A 16559-nucleotide genomic window follows, 5' to 3' on the forward strand; every position below is an offset into this window, starting at 1 on the left:
ACTTGACATTGGAATTCCTCGCTTTAGAAATTGAACTTATGTATTTTACGAAAGAGATCTTATCACAGCGTTTATTTGAAACGGAAACGAAAATACAGTCCGAAGCGGGAACGCAATTTTTATGGATAAACAGAAATATTTCGTTTCATTTATGTTATTTTGAACTTCAGTTGTGTTTCAAAATTCGTAGTGACACGTTATCGAACCGGGTATTTTTTCTCAAATTAAATAAATTGATTGAACGCGTATGCACGTTATAAAAGTACGCTTTTCAAATTCTAACATAATTCTAAAAGGGTAAAAAAAGATTTCAAGTACTTGGATAACTATAAAAAACGAACCGAAGCTTTAGATGTCCTTCTAAAAACTTTATTAACAATTAAGCCAACGTCAACTGTAATGATAGTGTTCTCGATAACAGGAATAATAAAAACAAAATTAAGGGCGAGATTAAATTTTGAAACATTTAACACATAATTATTTTTAAAGTTAAAATAAAGTTTATTTATGACAATAAATTTACCTTTTCTTTTTAATGTATGTGGACCCCACTCATTTTACTTATTTTGAATTAATATTTCACACTGTTTTAAAACTATTCAAATATTTCAAATTTTACTATTCGATATTCGAATAGTTGATGAAGTCGAATAATTGGAAACTCTAGGCCCCTCAAGTGGTAAACGGACTACTAGTCATATGTGAACTAGTCACAGGACAACCGGTCGCTCCAGATTGGTCACACATGATCACCCGTCACACTAAAAGTGGTCACTGGTCACGAGAAAACTGGTTGACCGATTTTAGGGTGTGACCAGTTTTCTCGTGACCAATTTTAGGGTGTGACCAGTTTTAGTGTGACGGGTGATCACGTGTGACCGATCTAGAGCGACCGGTTGTCCTGTGACCGGTTCACATTTGACTAGTAATCACCGAACCCCTCAAGTAGTCCCCTCTCTCGGCGGCCCTGCATATTAACTAAGAAATTTAAAATTTTGCTTTCGGTTTATTATATATGATAAAATTATAACACATATAAATCGTTTAATATTTTTTTTGGTTCGGTGATAATTCTGCAAAAAGCGATCTTGCGCACGTTGCTAAAATTTTGATCTCGGTACATCTGGCAGGCGAAATAATGTACTAACGCAAACTCGAGTATCAGATATTCCGTATTCGTGATTTTTGTGACAACAATTGTCGTGCGCGCGATTGCAATTTGCGCAATAATCCATGTACCTTTTTTTATATTTTCTCCCACTTAAAAAAATGTCATGATATTCATGGTCGTTAACATCGGTATTTGCGTGGCTCTGAGCTGTGCATCCAAACGTCAAAGTTGTTCATTGGTGACATTACACTGACAGTTGGTGATGTGGTCTGGATCTGGTCGTGAAGTCGTATAATGGAAACATGCGAACGTTTGCTTCACCAAGCCGTGGCGGCTTCGGCCGAGGCTTCGACCCCCGCACTTCTACATTGGCTACAAGGCTGTTCACAGACACTGGTATTTATTCTCATCACCAAATAATTCATTTGAACTTTTGTATTATTACTACTTATTTCTGATTCATATAACGTTTTTTGATTATTTCTTAAGAAATGTTTTTTTGTCTGTGCCGAAAATAAAAAATAAAAATTACAATGCATCAAAAAAATTTTAAATAACTTCAACCGTTTTAGTCATATAAAACTCTCCGATTAAATAAATTACTTAAAATACACATAAAAGCTATAAAATTATGCAACGTTTTCTTTTACATTGCAGGATGATTCAGAATTTCCGTGTTCGAGAAGTGAATTTTCATTATATTTTGTTAACTACATAAGGAATAAAACTGAACGGTATAGTTGAAAATTATAATTCAAATAATGCTCTGTTTATTCACAAATACAATTTGCATTTAAATCATGAAAAAACAAATTGTTGTTTCAGTTTTTTTAAATTGGATGAGGACAATGATTCATCGAAGTCAGCCCCACAAATTGAAATAATCTCTAATACACATAATTTATCTACTAAAGATAACGTAAATAATTCACCAACAAATAATGCATTGATTAATTGTAATAAACTAGATAAGGAAAAAATAAATAAAACAGAATTCGGCATTCAAAATGCCATTTATGATGAAAAAACTATTTTATCTAATACATCGATAGATGGTACCAATGCATTCAACGCACATTCTAAAATTGAGCATTCGAGTTTCAACGAATCTTTCGACGCATCATCAAACGCTGGATTTCAAGCGAAATCTGAAGGATCAGACACGTCGCTCGAAACCAACAACCCCAGTGAATATTTTGCAACGCCAAAAAGAAATGCGTCTTTTGGTAGGGGTTTTTTATTTAGTCCGGTGACACCTGTCAACAACAGTGACCCTCGAAGCTTTGACAATACCTTTACCAGGTTCAGCACCCCGAACACAAACAGATCCTCGTGTGAAACTACACCTAATCACAAATTTAATACATTGAATAAAAATCAATCTCGAGAACGCACTAATGTCCAACAAGGCCATAGAAAATCTACGAATCAACGGAATATTTGTATTGGGGACTTTATGATGACTAATAAAGGCAATGTAAATGAAAATGCATCGTCGAGGAAGAAAAAAAACCGATTTCTTAATCTATCACTGGATGATCCTTTAATCAATGCCAACAAGGAAAATACTAGACTTCAAAATGATTTAAAAAATGCGTCAAATTTAAATATAGACGATAAATATATGTTTCCAGACATAGGCTCGCACAAGGGTCAAAATCACGATGCTAAAGCTGACAGCCATAGTCAAATGCGTCGCATTAAACCTACCAGATTAAACATGACGTTTCCAAGTGAAGAACAGCCAAACACTAACTTAAACGTGCCGTTGAACATGAAATTTGGCATTAAGTATGACAAAGTGGAACAAAACGAGGCGTTCAAAATGCAAAATTGTCAAATCAGAGAACACTCCACTGGTTTCACAAATGAAAGAGATATGCTGAGAAAAGAGAAGGTCAATTTGATTGAGAAATTTAATCAAATCAGCAACATCACTCCAAAAAAGATTCTCACCCCCTCTTCTCCCGTCAATCTAATAGCATTAAAGCGCAAAATCCATAAAAGTTCTGTATTGCTTATTTTTGAACTTAAAAAAGTGGATAGTAGAGAAATACTGGACTTATTTATCAAAATATTCACTACAATAATTGATTCAAATTTAATACCAAACGTCATATCAGAATTATATTATTTGATATCTATTGCGATGATTCAACATTCACAAATTCATAAAAGCGTTGACGGGGATGCGGTAGAAATAAAAGATAGATTACATTCTAACGAAGTAAAAAAATTAGGAAACATCGAACAATTACTAGATAATGTTCAAAATTGTATTTATTTTGCATTAGGGTGCTTGGAAAAACAAAGGCAGTTGTTGAATATGGTTCTGGACAGACATTGTTTGAGACTAATTCTTCAAAGCGATAGAATCAAAATATTTTCAACCGATTTTGCTGATTTTCTATCACTTATGCACACGCAGAAAACGACAGTTGAAGAAAAAGTACTAGAAAATTCATCACCGGAAGGTCTTTTGAATAGAAATGTCTGCTTCATAACAGACACGGACAGTGCGGATAATTTTCCATCGCATCAAAATTTTATTACGTTCAAAAGCCAACGTGATGGATTCTACGAAATTTTAAGGTAACTGAAATCATTTTTAAAATATTATTCAGTATAAAATATGTTTGATTACAATTTCATATTTTTTAGAATGTGGGAAGCAAATCATCTATCACCAGGTTGGATGTTTGACGTAAAATTGGGTCCTAAAGTAAGGTCTTTGGTTTCTATGGGTGCAAGTCCTTCGAATCTTGCTCATCTAGCTCGTCTTTTTAAATCTCAACTGCTTGTCGCTTGTAACGTTCAAGTATTGGCAATTTTTACTTTATTTTAGCACATTTCATAGGCTAGAGCGCATAAGAAGTATTTTTTTTTTTTTTTTAGGAAAAATCTGAATCGTTAGCCCAGTTGCAGTCAGTCATTGGAGGCAGTGGAGTCAGTCAAAACAAGTTGAGTAAATTGACAGAGAGATTGACATCTGCTTTACCTGGACAACTCCAGAAAAAAAATGAAAATATATTAAATACCCCACCTGAATTTTCAGGGTGTGAAGAATTTTTCAGGTATATTATCATTTAAAATTTCATAACGTATTCATAATAAATTTACTAATTGTCTATTAAAATTTTAGAGATTTCATTATACATTCAAGTAACTCCAATTTCCGAGAACATTTAATCGATTCTATTGTTGAAGAAATATATAAACTCGACGAATCCGGATTTTTGCCATCAGAAAACGAAGACTCAGGCAATTTTCATAAATAATAATTGAATTGTGTATAATATAGTTTGTTTATTACTTTTTTTTGTTTGTTGTTATTTTCAGCAGCGTCAGTCGACAAAGAAGCAAAAGCTCAATATGTGATATGTATCAAATCTTTGAGAGTTCTTGCCAAATTTTTGGGATTTTTAATGTCTCTTCCTTATCGCTTATCAGAAAAATCACATCACACGTCTATTCCAGGTGTGAATAGATTGGGCGAAACTATCCCAAAAAATGATAACGTCGAAAATTCTAAAGTTATCTTCTCTGAAATTGCAGTTAGAAATCAGGTATGTTATTTACTTCCATATTGTCAAATGAATACATACATTTGAATTATAAAAATTACATTGCTTATAGACTTTGCCTCCTATTAATCTGATAATGATCGTGGACAGCTCATGTCGACGGCACAGACTCATTTTGACGATACCGTGGATCGTTCAATTGCTTGCGATGCTAGATTATTGCTATTTGCGACTATTGTACTTCCGACAATTACACGAAATGTTATTTGAAATATATGGCAGTGATATCTGTAAACCTACTATTGGATTAATACAGCTCACAAATTCGAATGTTGACGATAAATACTCACGCAATATTGATACTATACCATACAGTAATAAATCTCTGATTAGAATATGTTTGAGTTGGTTGTTTGATTTGGAGCATTTTCCACGGGACTCGTTTTTCAATTGGTTAAAATATACTAGTTTGAAAGTAGATGACAAACAACGCGGATTAATCCCAAATCAGAATTTAACGAGGCTCTTAGCTAATGTCACAAATCAACCGGTTGTGGGAAACAACACCATCAAAATAGACGAGCATCAACACAATGATGACGAAAATACAGAAAGACTCAACAGTGAAAATTTAAATGACGATGACATAAAAAGATTTTATAATTTGAGTCTTGAAGCTAAAGAAGAAGAACTTGAATTAAAATTAGACTCCCTGGAAATTATTGACGATGGTGCTGTTAAAGAAATATGTCCATTTTTGAAAGATTTTCGATTGCTATTTCTGAAAAATCAAGCGTGCACTAATGATAGAGACAAAGCTAGAAACATCAGACATATAACTCCTGTCACAAGTAGTTTCAACGTTGAAAAACCTAAAAGAAAAGACATGGAACTACAGGTTGTTTAAAACAAAAAATTTTAATCATGTCAAATGTATGTACACATCATAAATATTAATTTACATTACTTGCAGATGCGCTTAGAAGAGTGGTTTTTGAGATCTCAAGCTGGAACGACGCGTCGGACTTTAGAAATAGTCAGCGAAAGAACAGGATCAGCCCTCGTAAGACTAGCTAAAACTCAAATATCGGCGTATTGTGATCGAGCATATGCCGCAGCTCAGTCTCTCGTCTCAGACTCAATCAACGTATGCACTGTTAAAGCATCGAGTTAAAATAAACTGAACTAGCATTTAACATTTCAAATTTTTATGACAGGAAGAGTCGGCTTCTAAAATCACAGATATATACAATCGGCAGCTCTTAGAATTTCACCTGGGATGCAAGAAAGCTGGACAACACGTTGGATCGAAGCGGGTACATGGAGCTCTGCAAGGACTGTTACCTCCAGGAACGTCTCCTTCAGTGATGGAAATGTGCATTCAAATTTGTACTAGAAATGCTGTTAGAAAACTTGTCCATTGTCTTGAATCACAGTACAACAATATACGTAAGTTAAATATCGATGTAGCTAATTTATTATATGAGACACATCAAAATAAATTGTAATTTTGATATGATTTTTAGAGATTTTATTCAATAATAACAACCAATTAAAGAAAATGTCTTTGACTGTTGATCATGACTATTTCACCGAGCAGCGTATAATAATGATGCATCAACACAACAAAGACAACAGTAAGGTTTCACAAAATGACTCGTCGATACAACTTGTCGGCTCAAAAAATGATAAAACATTTGAAGATGCTTATCATTCACCGACACTTCTCATAATTGGGCTAAAGGTATAAAAAAAAATCTAAAATCGCAATTTTAATAATAAGAAAATAAATTTTTGCTTATTTTATCTTGCATTTATAGGAGACAATACTTAATATCTTAAATGGCACTGAAAACATCAATGAAATAGGTGCAAAGATACTATCATTGTTAAAAAAAATAAACGATTGCAGCACTTATCCTCACGTAGATAAGTTTTCCAAGGGTATTTTGCTTCAGTTGTCTATCGATTTGATCATATGCTTGAGTAAGTCATTTACCAATTGATTGCGCGTATAAATTAAACAACATGTTCGTAATGGTAATATTTTGTTTCAGTTTGTTTTAATCCGTCAGTGCTGAATGAAAAATATTTATCGAGTGCAGGAATTGCTTGGAAAAGTTGTTGCGTTTCAAATGAAAATAGTACCAATAAAAAATCAGATATATCCGAAAGTGAAGTCGCAGCTTTTGGAAAATTCATGGTAGACACGAATACATCTGTTGATTCGTGTAAACCTATCACAATACAACAAAAGGCTACTACGGCTAGCAGAAAAGTATCCGCTAGTGATAATATTGAATCAAATTCAAATTGTGATAGTCGAGAAGAAAATACAAGTGTAATAGAGTCGGCGTTAAAAGATGAAGTATTTGATACGGCTAGTGATGGTTCATTGAACTATTTCAATACTATATTGTGTTCGAGAAATTTAATGCTGTTGAGAGGATGTTGGAGTTCTGCCAGTGATGAAAGCAAATGGAAAGCGTTAGAAACTCTTCTTGTTTTCTTGCTAAAAAACAATTTTTTAACTGAAGAATCGTTGACTGAACAATGTGTTGCAATATATAGACAAGATTGGCCACAGGTATAATAAAAAAATTAATTATATATTGTATATAAACATATTGAAAAAATATAATACATATGTATACATACATAGAATTGCGATTTTTTTCATGTTTTCTTTTTTTTTTTTGTTTCAGGACTTTTTAGACTATGTTGCCAAATGCATCAAAAACCTTGTAGAAAAATGTCAATTACATTCAAATGAAAAGCTATTAATGATGCTTGAATTTGTATCAGAATTTTGCCAAAATCTCGATGACGATTATTATATGTAATGTATTTTGAATGTTTTATTTATATATGTGTTAAATTTTATATAAAAGATGTAAATGTATATATATGTATGTTTAAAAAAAATCAATCAATACATTTTATAAAATAAATATATTTTCATTTTATATCCAAATCTATAATCATTAAATATAATAATACATTTTATATACAACGTATTTCACACATTATCACAAAACTAAAATGGCACACATAGCACACAAAAACATCTCACACACTAAAAACCGGCACTACTAAAACAATTATATCGAGATCAATCGTAAAAATCTTCAACATTGATACAAAAAATCTCACGTAACAATTATTGGAATCATTTCATATAATGCTTATATATTATTGTGCGCAAATGACTGTCATGTAAGTATTTAAAATACTGGTATCTTAGAATGCGGTTTATGCATAATGTCATCATCCAACGTAAGCAACAGCATAAAACTAAAAAACATGGCGGCCGCCGACAACATATGCCATATGTCGTGATAGTCATAAAAATTCAACAATTTGCAGGGCGTGTTAAAAGTACGCGACTCTGCCGGTGTCAACTGAAATCAAGTGATTTAATTAATTAATACATACATACATACAATGTATGTTATAAAATTACGTCTTTAAAAATCGACTTACGGCCCAAGAAGTACTGGGACTGAAGAAGAAAAATAGAGCCCCACCCCAAGTTATCATCGCCGTTACGAGCAGAAGCCACGTGTAAATTGGTGGCCGTTCTCCGTTGGCCACTTTCATTGTGATGTAGAAGGCGAGATGCAAAGCCAAGTTCATCAAAAATACATACAACAAATGGGTTGCAAAGTCTTTGCTGTGATGATACAATCTATTTACACATAGAAAACAATCAATTTGATATTATATTACAAGTGGATAACAGTTGGGCTTTAATTTTTCATTTCAAAATGTTAAATATTGTTTAATCTTACCCCCAGAACGCTAATCCCCAGTTGCACAAATTAGCTATTACGACCAAAATGCATCTACTTCGGTAAATTGGATGACATATATCACCACATTTATAGCCTGAACAACAGCAGAAATCTAAAAAAAACATAGTAAAAGAAAGTTTCAAGAATGATACTTTGGTTAATAGGTAGTAGTAGGCCTTGAGTGCCCAAAATGATGCACTTGTCCACTATTAATTAATAGCATGTACTTATGAGTTCAACTTTAACCCTTTGCCCGCGGAAATAAATATAGCAAACAAGCCCTGTACGTGGCACCTTTTTCGCGAATTCGGCAATCGAGTTTTCGACCTTAAATACAGATTTTAATATTTACTCAAGTAACCAGATATGTTAATTAACACATAAAGTATTATTTTAAAAAATAAAATACATAATATATCTCGTAGTTTTGGCTTAATTGTCAAATAGTCATTCTTCATACAATTGAGATGTATCGTCGCCATTGTTCAACAGACGTGACGTCACATAAACGAGGTTTCAGTATGGTCCCACAAAAAACTAATTTTGACTGGTATATATTCATTTTAAGCAAATTGAATAGATGGCATTCAACTCTCAGTAATATATTCAACCAATTTTCAACCTTAAAACAGTTGAAATAGGCGCATATAAGGCTCAAAATCCCGTGCAAAGTTCAGAAATTCTATGGAAGACAGCCGCGCTACAGACTTGTCGCGCAAAGCTTCCATAGAAGACGACCGCGGGCAAACGGTTAAAGTCTCAATTGATCAATGACTACATTATCACTATTAATAATAAAATTTATAGTGAATGCTTACTAAATTTCCACTGCCCCATGTAATATATCTGGAATGTCATCAACAAGCACATTCCCACATGAAGTATGGTGAAAAATAACCAAAAATAAAAATTTGGATATAGCACACCGAATAAACCTGAAAATTGACACATATTACAGTAACATTCTAAATAATACAACTCAAAATAATAAAAAAAATCAACTCACAAATCAAAATTGCTCCAGCTAACATGCTGAAAGTAGAATGAGCTCTAGCGTTGATATCCGGATGTCTCGTTTGATATATTTTGACCATACATAAAACGGCCATTATGTACATGAATGAAGTGTCTAAAAAAATAAATTTTAAAATAAAGTAATATAATAAAAATTAGTATAATACAGAATTTATAAACGTATTGAATTACCGAATTGGAAATTCGAATGATTTGGACAGACGTGGTACGATGCCGAGAGAACTCCCTCCATTATCAAAGCAACGCCCATAGCATAAAATAATCCGTGATGCGGTGGTATGCCGTAACTCTAAAATACACAAAATATATAGATAAATTTTAAACAACCAAAAGTAAATAATACATACGTACAAAAATACGCAACACACTTGTTCAAAAACAGCGTCTTGGAATTGCTTGTGCTTCCTCCACGTGAAGAATATAAAAAGAGCACCGAGCAGTACATAGCCAAAGTTGGAAAATACATGGTTGAAATCGGATAACAAGCCCACTGGGTGTGCACATAAGAAGTTATAATAGCACAAATCTTGATTTCCGGAATTATTCAATACCTAGAAAATAAAACGTTATTGTCAATTTACAAACTATTCATAGATACTATGGGCCCGAAAGAAAAAGCCAGTTTTCGGTTTTTTTACAAATAAAATGCCGGTTGACCGACTTTCACAAGTTCTAAATTTTTATATCGAAAAAAAAATTGTAGTATATTATAATATGCAAAAAAATAATTGCTTATAAATTGAATTGAGTTATAAACATTATGAACTTTCATAAGATCCTTATTATATATATATTACTAGTGTAGTACCCGATGACATATCATCACAGGGGTAGTGGCATATTAAGTTATTAAATAAAAAAAATTAAAAGAAATGTGTCGTCGGTTATGTGTTCGAATCCCAAGCAGTCGAATTTTTTTTGAATACCTTTTAAATATATTTAATTTAATATTTATATTTAATTTTTTAACACTATGTGGCCGCTGACTCATATTGGTATCATGTTGGGTGCACAATGCTTACTGGCCGCTGATACATATATGATTCATGACTGCGCGAATATATTTTTCGTGGAGAATATATTTTTCAGTCCGCTGATATATATTTGTATCACGTTTTCGTCATAAACAAAAACGTGATACAAAATTGTATCATCGGCCACAAACGATTGACGCAAACGGGACACAAAAATATATCAGCGGACTGATACAGTTCGCGCAGTCGTAAATCATATATGTACCAACAGCTACTAAGTGTTGTGCACCCAACATGATACAAATATGAGTCAGCGGCCACACATCGTGTTAATATGAAAAAAAAATGGTAACCTACCTACCTACCTACATATAAACTATATAAAACACAGATAGAAAAATTAATTAATTAATTAAACAAATTTTCAATAGATGGCAAATTCTCAGCCTAGTGGAAACATTAGTAGCGATCAGTATATATGTAAGTTTTTTTGCTTTTGTTATTATATCTTAGTATATACGTTTTGGCAATGGTTTAGCTGTAACGTACATATGTATGTCAAATCGATCCTGAATACGCACAGATAATGAAATGATTTAAATAAGCTACTATCAAGCATATATTAAAAAAATAATGTCTTAATAAAGTCGTGAATAAGAACACTGCTGAGATGAATTTGGTGAGCTGAAAACGTAATGATAAACTATGAAATATTTCCATTTTTTAAAGTTATTTTAACATATCTATTTAAGCTTTAAAAACCATAGCCAGCAGCATAGCTCGGACGTTAAGCTTCTGCTTACCGTCAAGAAGGTGCCGGGTTCTATCCCTGAATGAAAATGAATTTTTCAGAGTATGCTGTTGGTCAGACCTGGATTTTTGACTCCGGGTTGATCGTTTCCTATCAGAGTTTGCCAATTTTCTCTGATTTCATTGTTGAAACGGTTCCCGGAAAAAAAATTGGCTAAAAATCCTTCCTACCTACTATGTCACCACTATTTGAAAAATTTGATTGATGTACAATAAAAATTTATGTACAATTCATAGATGTCTCGTTAATTTGCGAGTTTTTTCAGTGTCTCGCAATTCAACGACTTATAATAAAAATGCTGTATTTGTATTTGTAATTGGCCAGGAAGGCGCATTGGGATTTACCTGTAAGGCCTTCCTGGTATATATGTAAAAATAAAAATAAAAATAAAAAAATAAGCTTTTCGAACCATTGCAATTTTCGGAAAACGCATTCATTAGAAACAACATATCACAAAAATCTTAAAACCATAATAAAAAGTAGGAAGTCGAAAGCTCCCGCGTGGATTAACAACTTACGATATCGTTTTCTATAATTTTATACCTGAACGCGCAAAATCTACAAATTATGGAAAGCGAAATTTGCCGAAATTCTGAAAGGCCTTGTATATGTTATTGAAACTACTTTCAATGATATTTTATTGGTTTATGACCAGGTCTTCGTCCGTTACTAAATAACAAAGCCACCGCTAAATGCTATACCTTTTTTTTGTTAATCAAAGAAATATACGCCTATTCCCTAAAAAAGTTTGGATATATTTTTTATTGATCTTTCATTCATAATTGTTAGTTTTGAGGAAAAAAATCATTAATTAAAGAAAACCTTAAAAAGCCGGTTGATCGAGCCAAAAAATCCGGTTTCCTGTTTTTTTGAAAAATGGTCAAAAAGCCAGTTTTTCGGTTTCAGTTTAAGCCAGCTTGGAAGCCCTACATTGGTACTATGTAAATAGATATTTTACTTACTCGTTGATATGTAATGACTAGTTGTATCACAGGCAATCCATAAAATATGGCAATTGTGATTAAATGCCACAAATAAAGGCCAGATTGCCTCTTTATATCCTTGCAGTTTCGCGTGCACAGTTGATTTAGGTATATTTTGCCGCAAGATTCGGGACTTCCCAATGATATTATACTGCTATTGCCTGTTGAAATAAGAATTTAATTCTGTGTATGTTTTACAGCGAAAGTTTAATTTTTTGAATGATATATTAAAATAAAACTCACAATTTGGATTAGTAACTGATTGCGGGTTAGATTGAACTACAGAAGAAGCTAAAAAATAAGGTAAAGCCAAGAACTAAAAACAAGTAGAAATTTGAATGAATTGTTTCATGTGATGAAATTTGAATGAATTATATTAACCTTTTAATGAATGAATGAATTAATGCAATGATATGGAAGGTGAAATTGAAGTAATCTTCTAGTTGGTTCCTAAAAAAAAATGTTAACAAAAAAAATCTAATACTTGAAATACAATGACAAAGTTAAGAACATTATAAATAAACTCAGACAACTTTCGATTTAAAACTAGACTATTCAAGTCATTCGGAAAACGACACATTTTTGATAGCTTTGTGAAAAAAGCAAACGGCTAGAACTATGTACTAGGCATTTTTTGACAATATTTAGGCAATATTTACCCCAGTACATAGAGAGTATTGCAATAGATTTATGGGATTTTAAGATTATGTATGAACATGACGATGACGATGACAATGAAATCTACGTATCTAAACAACAAACCAACTAAAGAAAAATATAGTTATTAAAATATTATTAAATAAAAAGCAACACAAGTAAATAGATAAATTAGTCAAAAATCTAGCAAGCAAAAAAAAAAACAATATTTCAGTAGATACCCGAACGATACTTACTTATGAGCAAATTATTTTCGACAATATTTTCATTATTTATTGGATCTGAGGAAGATGCAGTAGCAGAATCTTTAGATATTTAATGTTACATTAACATCACAACATTATTTAATAAGATTTCATTCGATTATAATTTATACCTTGATGATCAACCTCTTCCAACTTAAAAGGCTTAAATTTGTAAAAACATAAGCCTGATAAAAAGATAATGTATACGATAATGATGGCTATTAAAGCAGACATTGTCGCCAACCAATATTCTCCATAAGATATACTGGGTTGTATTAAAATTTGCACGTTTTTCATCCGAAGGGCGTTACTGTCTTTTCTAGTATCAACAATCGGCACATCGTACGGTTGCGATTCAAAATCAAAAAAATTCGTAAATTGCGCAACCGACGAATTTTGACTGAAACCGGTGCACACCTCATCCGATGTCTTAACGACGAGCACAAGATAAAAACCCAAAGGAAATCTGCTACTCTGCAAAATTGAAACAACTTACAAAATGCGTTTATTATTATGATTATTAATCCATATACTAATCAAATTTAATCTACCGATATTGTTATTCCTCCACGTCTAGTGACTGTTTCATAAAATCCTTCAAACATAATGTCATTCTCCGTATCGAAAATTGGACACTAGAAAATACAGAGAATATTCATAAATATTCAACAATCAATCATACATAGGGAATTTAAAACACGGTCCGATAGTTACCGATGCATTTTGTATAGAAATCAACATGCAAAGATCATCATCTGAATCGAATCTCAATACAACAGTTTTCTTCTCTCTGGCGTTCGTTTTCGTAGTAACACTTTGTAAATTGTCGTCATTTCTAGTAACATTATCACCAAATGCATAAAAGAACACTTGAGGTGTCGACGGACTAACAACCGTCGCATGATTTTCTCCCGTAAACAAATAAAAGTTTTCTACCAAATTAATTTCGAGAGAAAAAACAATATCTATATCACTTGACGTATAGACATTTATAATTGTATGGTTTTGAATGCTTTCAGAACTATCTGTAATTTAAATATGATTAATATACATTCATTTATAGATTGTACATTCGTTTATAAATTAATAAACTCACCAGTGATGAAATAATTTTTATTAGGACATAGAGTTCTCGATAAATGGTCCATTTCTTTATCGTCGATCACGACTGGCAGCTGCCACGACAAAATACCTAAAGCATATGTATGTATTATAATAATATTGATTTTATTAATAAATTCATTCATTTAATAAATGTACTTGAAACCTTTTTGTTGCCGGGCTGTAATGAAAATGGGGTTATTTCTGGTCGCTTCCGAGCTGACGACATGCACTCTTGCGGGACTGCCACTGTCAGGTCTTGTGGGATCATCATTCCATAATTTCTGAATTGGAATCATTCATTTATATAACATTTAAATGTGTATTTTTTGTACAAATATGTATCAAGTTACAAATATATGTATTTACCTGTGTGTCGTCATGTTCAAAAATATATTCAACACTGCTATTTACGCTTACTTTAATACTAACGCCATACTTATACCTGAAATTCAAATTAGATTTAAAAAAGTCATTTTTCCCAGTCACAATTTATATAATATGTATGAGGAAAAAGCATCGAGTTATCACATTAGCTTTTATCTACACAATATATTGGAGAGATATCACACATATAAACACATGTGACCAAATACTGTAAAGGAGGAAAAAAGCAGCGATTCCTTGAAGCAATAATTCATCGAAAACAACATTACCACGGTCTCTAGTTGATGGTGGATTGCAAACTATCGGTAAATGGATTATTTCACACATTGCAACCGCGCAAACGACAAGTTCTCGTTAGTATGATATTTCACGTGCGTAGATCTCGATGGATGGAATTTTCGGGTGCCATATTTAAGATCATGATTTTAGTGACATGGGCCATCGTTTTATGCGGAATAATCACCAAACCCAAATTATCATATAATCGTTAATGCTGCTTGGGATGTATTTCATTGAGTAATCATTTTCTGGTTGATAGGAATCCTTTGTGAATAAAATGATATTTATGGAGAAAGGAGGATTCAAAGGTCGCCCTCTGGAAATATTTTATAATAATTTTAACTCATGTAATCGAGAATTGCTCAATTAATGCCATATTTAATAGCATAAACTGAGCATCCGGTTTTCAATTTCAATGTTATTAGTTTTTCAGTATTTTATTAACATTGTTTTTGGTAATAGTAAAGGTCATAAAGACATGTTTCTATATATATATATTGGTTTTATACGATCGAATGTTTCTTTCATAGACTTGTTCAAGCTATAATAGCTTAACGAATGAGAAACTGAGGAGGATTAGGAATTGAGGAACTTGCAAGCTAAACCAGTATGAACAGGATCTTTTATTAGCATGCTGGTGATTTGAAGAATATTTATCGAAAAGATTCACAATAGTAAATTGAATTGCGAAAAAAATGGGTCCTTTTTAATTCAATCAGAATACTCTGGTAAAATGTTAGAAACAGGAAAAGATCGCATTAATAACTGAAATATAGTATAATGTGAATTGATAAAATTAAACAAACTTCTGGACGATGAATTGTTGGACAGCGTCAGATCCTTGTATGTTCAGCAGCAGCACCAGCACCAGCAGAATCAGCTGCAACTGAAGAATTGCGACTCCCATCAGAACAAGAATCACATCTACTACCGACTGTCATAACAATATCAGTGTGGCCACACCGCCAAATATCCTAAACGTACTTCGTATTGAGATAACGAATGACTAATATCTATTTACTGCGATGGAAAACCTTTTTTTCCACGTTAAAATTCCTACATACCGACATTTATTAAATACATTATTATTTTACATTTTTAGTATTTTTTAATTGAATTTTCCATTTTCATTTAAATTGATATTGAAAAATTATAATTTTGGTCTAGGCAAATCTGTTTATTATTCTTAGTTCAGCAGGAATTAAAATAAATCCCATCATAGTTTAAACTTTAAGTGTTCGGAGATTACATACCCAATGTAAATCGCTACGAAAATCGCGAGCACGGATCTCCTGCCGCACGAAAATAATAAAAATCTCGTCAAAAATAGCATATGCTGAGTAATATTTGAGCAGTTTTCTGTACAGAAATTTTCCTGTGCGACAGGAAGATTTTCGTAGCGGCGGTTATCCTGGTAACGGTTCTCATTTGGGATGTAACCTATTTAAGGTCTGTTCATACCTATTCAGCACGACCCGTATCCTGCAGGTGTCATGCAAGTGCAGATAGTATTCTTTGCAGTGCCGGTTTTAGGGGGGGGGCTAGGTCGTGCAGCGCCCGAGGGCACCAAATAACTTAGGGCGCCGAACGATGCGTCAAAGGCGCTTTAAAATTTAAAATTAGAGTGCCAAAAGCCATTCAAAGTTCTTTCTAAGGGT

General features: G+C 32.7%; 2 protein-coding genes across 5 annotated transcripts; one reads left to right on the forward strand and one right to left on the reverse strand.

The window, feature by feature from the left end:
- Positions 1-1156: 1156 nt before the first annotated feature.
- dlt (codanin-1 like protein dlt) lies at positions 1157-7578 on the forward strand. Its single transcript, XM_077428974.1, has 14 exons — positions 1157-1507; positions 1769-1845; positions 1937-3703; positions 3773-3929; positions 4007-4185; positions 4254-4372; positions 4451-4677; positions 4748-5533; positions 5609-5782; positions 5853-6084; positions 6162-6379; positions 6456-6621; positions 6693-7222; positions 7341-7578. The coding sequence occupies exons 1-14, from the start codon at positions 1406-1408 to the stop codon at positions 7476-7478; spliced, it is 4872 nt and encodes a 1623-aa protein (XP_077285100.1). The 5' UTR covers positions 1157-1405; the 3' UTR covers positions 7479-7578.
- Positions 7570-15856, reverse strand: LOC143910483 (SID1 transmembrane family member 1-like). 4 transcript variants are annotated; one of them, XM_077428976.1, is made up of 17 exons: positions 15708-15856; positions 14605-14680; positions 14402-14519; positions 14231-14326; positions 13849-14159; positions 13686-13769; positions 13266-13608; positions 13126-13170; positions 12476-12523; positions 12212-12393; positions 9833-10015; positions 9636-9753; positions 9436-9558; positions 9248-9364; positions 8427-8541; positions 8119-8323; positions 7570-8036 (listed from the first exon to the last, which is right to left on the reverse strand). In XM_077428976.1, exons 1-17 carry the CDS (start codon positions 15806-15808, stop codon positions 7860-7862), a joined length of 2442 nt encoding a protein of 813 aa, XP_077285102.1. In that variant the 5' UTR covers positions 15809-15856; the 3' UTR covers positions 7570-7859. The 4 variants fall into 4 exon arrangements, with proteins under 4 accessions (XP_077285102.1, XP_077285101.1, XP_077285104.1 ...); XM_077428975.1 differs by having other exon boundaries at positions 13126-13194; XM_077428978.1 differs by lacking the exon at positions 12476-12523.
- Positions 15857-16559: the final 703 nt, after the last annotated feature.

The sequence above is a fragment of the Arctopsyche grandis genome, chromosome 4 (genome assembly GCF_051622035.1).
Source record: "Arctopsyche grandis isolate Sample6627 chromosome 4, ASM5162203v2, whole genome shotgun sequence".
NCBI classification, from domain to species: domain Eukaryota; kingdom Metazoa; phylum Arthropoda; class Insecta; order Trichoptera; family Hydropsychidae; genus Arctopsyche; species Arctopsyche grandis.

Coding starts and splice junctions, on each gene's coding strand:
- dlt (XM_077428974.1), top strand. CDS start 1,406: ATGGAAACATGCGAACGTTTGCTTCACCAAGCCGTGGCGGCTTCGGCC. Junction 1,846..1,936: donor ATAAGGAATAAAACTGAACG/GTATAGTTGAAA, acceptor TTGTTGTTTCAG/TTTTTTTAAATTGGATGAGG. Junction 4,678..4,747: donor AAATTGCAGTTAGAAATCAG/GTATGTTATTTA, acceptor CATTGCTTATAG/ACTTTGCCTCCTATTAATCT.
- LOC143910483 (XM_077428975.1), bottom strand. CDS start 15,808: ATGGGAGTCGCAATTCTTCAGTTGCAGCTGATTCTGCTGGTGCTGGTG. Junction 13,609..13,685: donor GTGGAGGAATAACAATATCG/GTAGATTAAATT, acceptor TCAATTTTGCAG/AGTAGCAGATTTCCTTTGGG. Junction 9,365..9,435: donor AGCTGGAGCAATTTTGATTT/GTGAGTTGATTT, acceptor GTCAATTTTCAG/GTTTATTCGGTGTGCTATAT.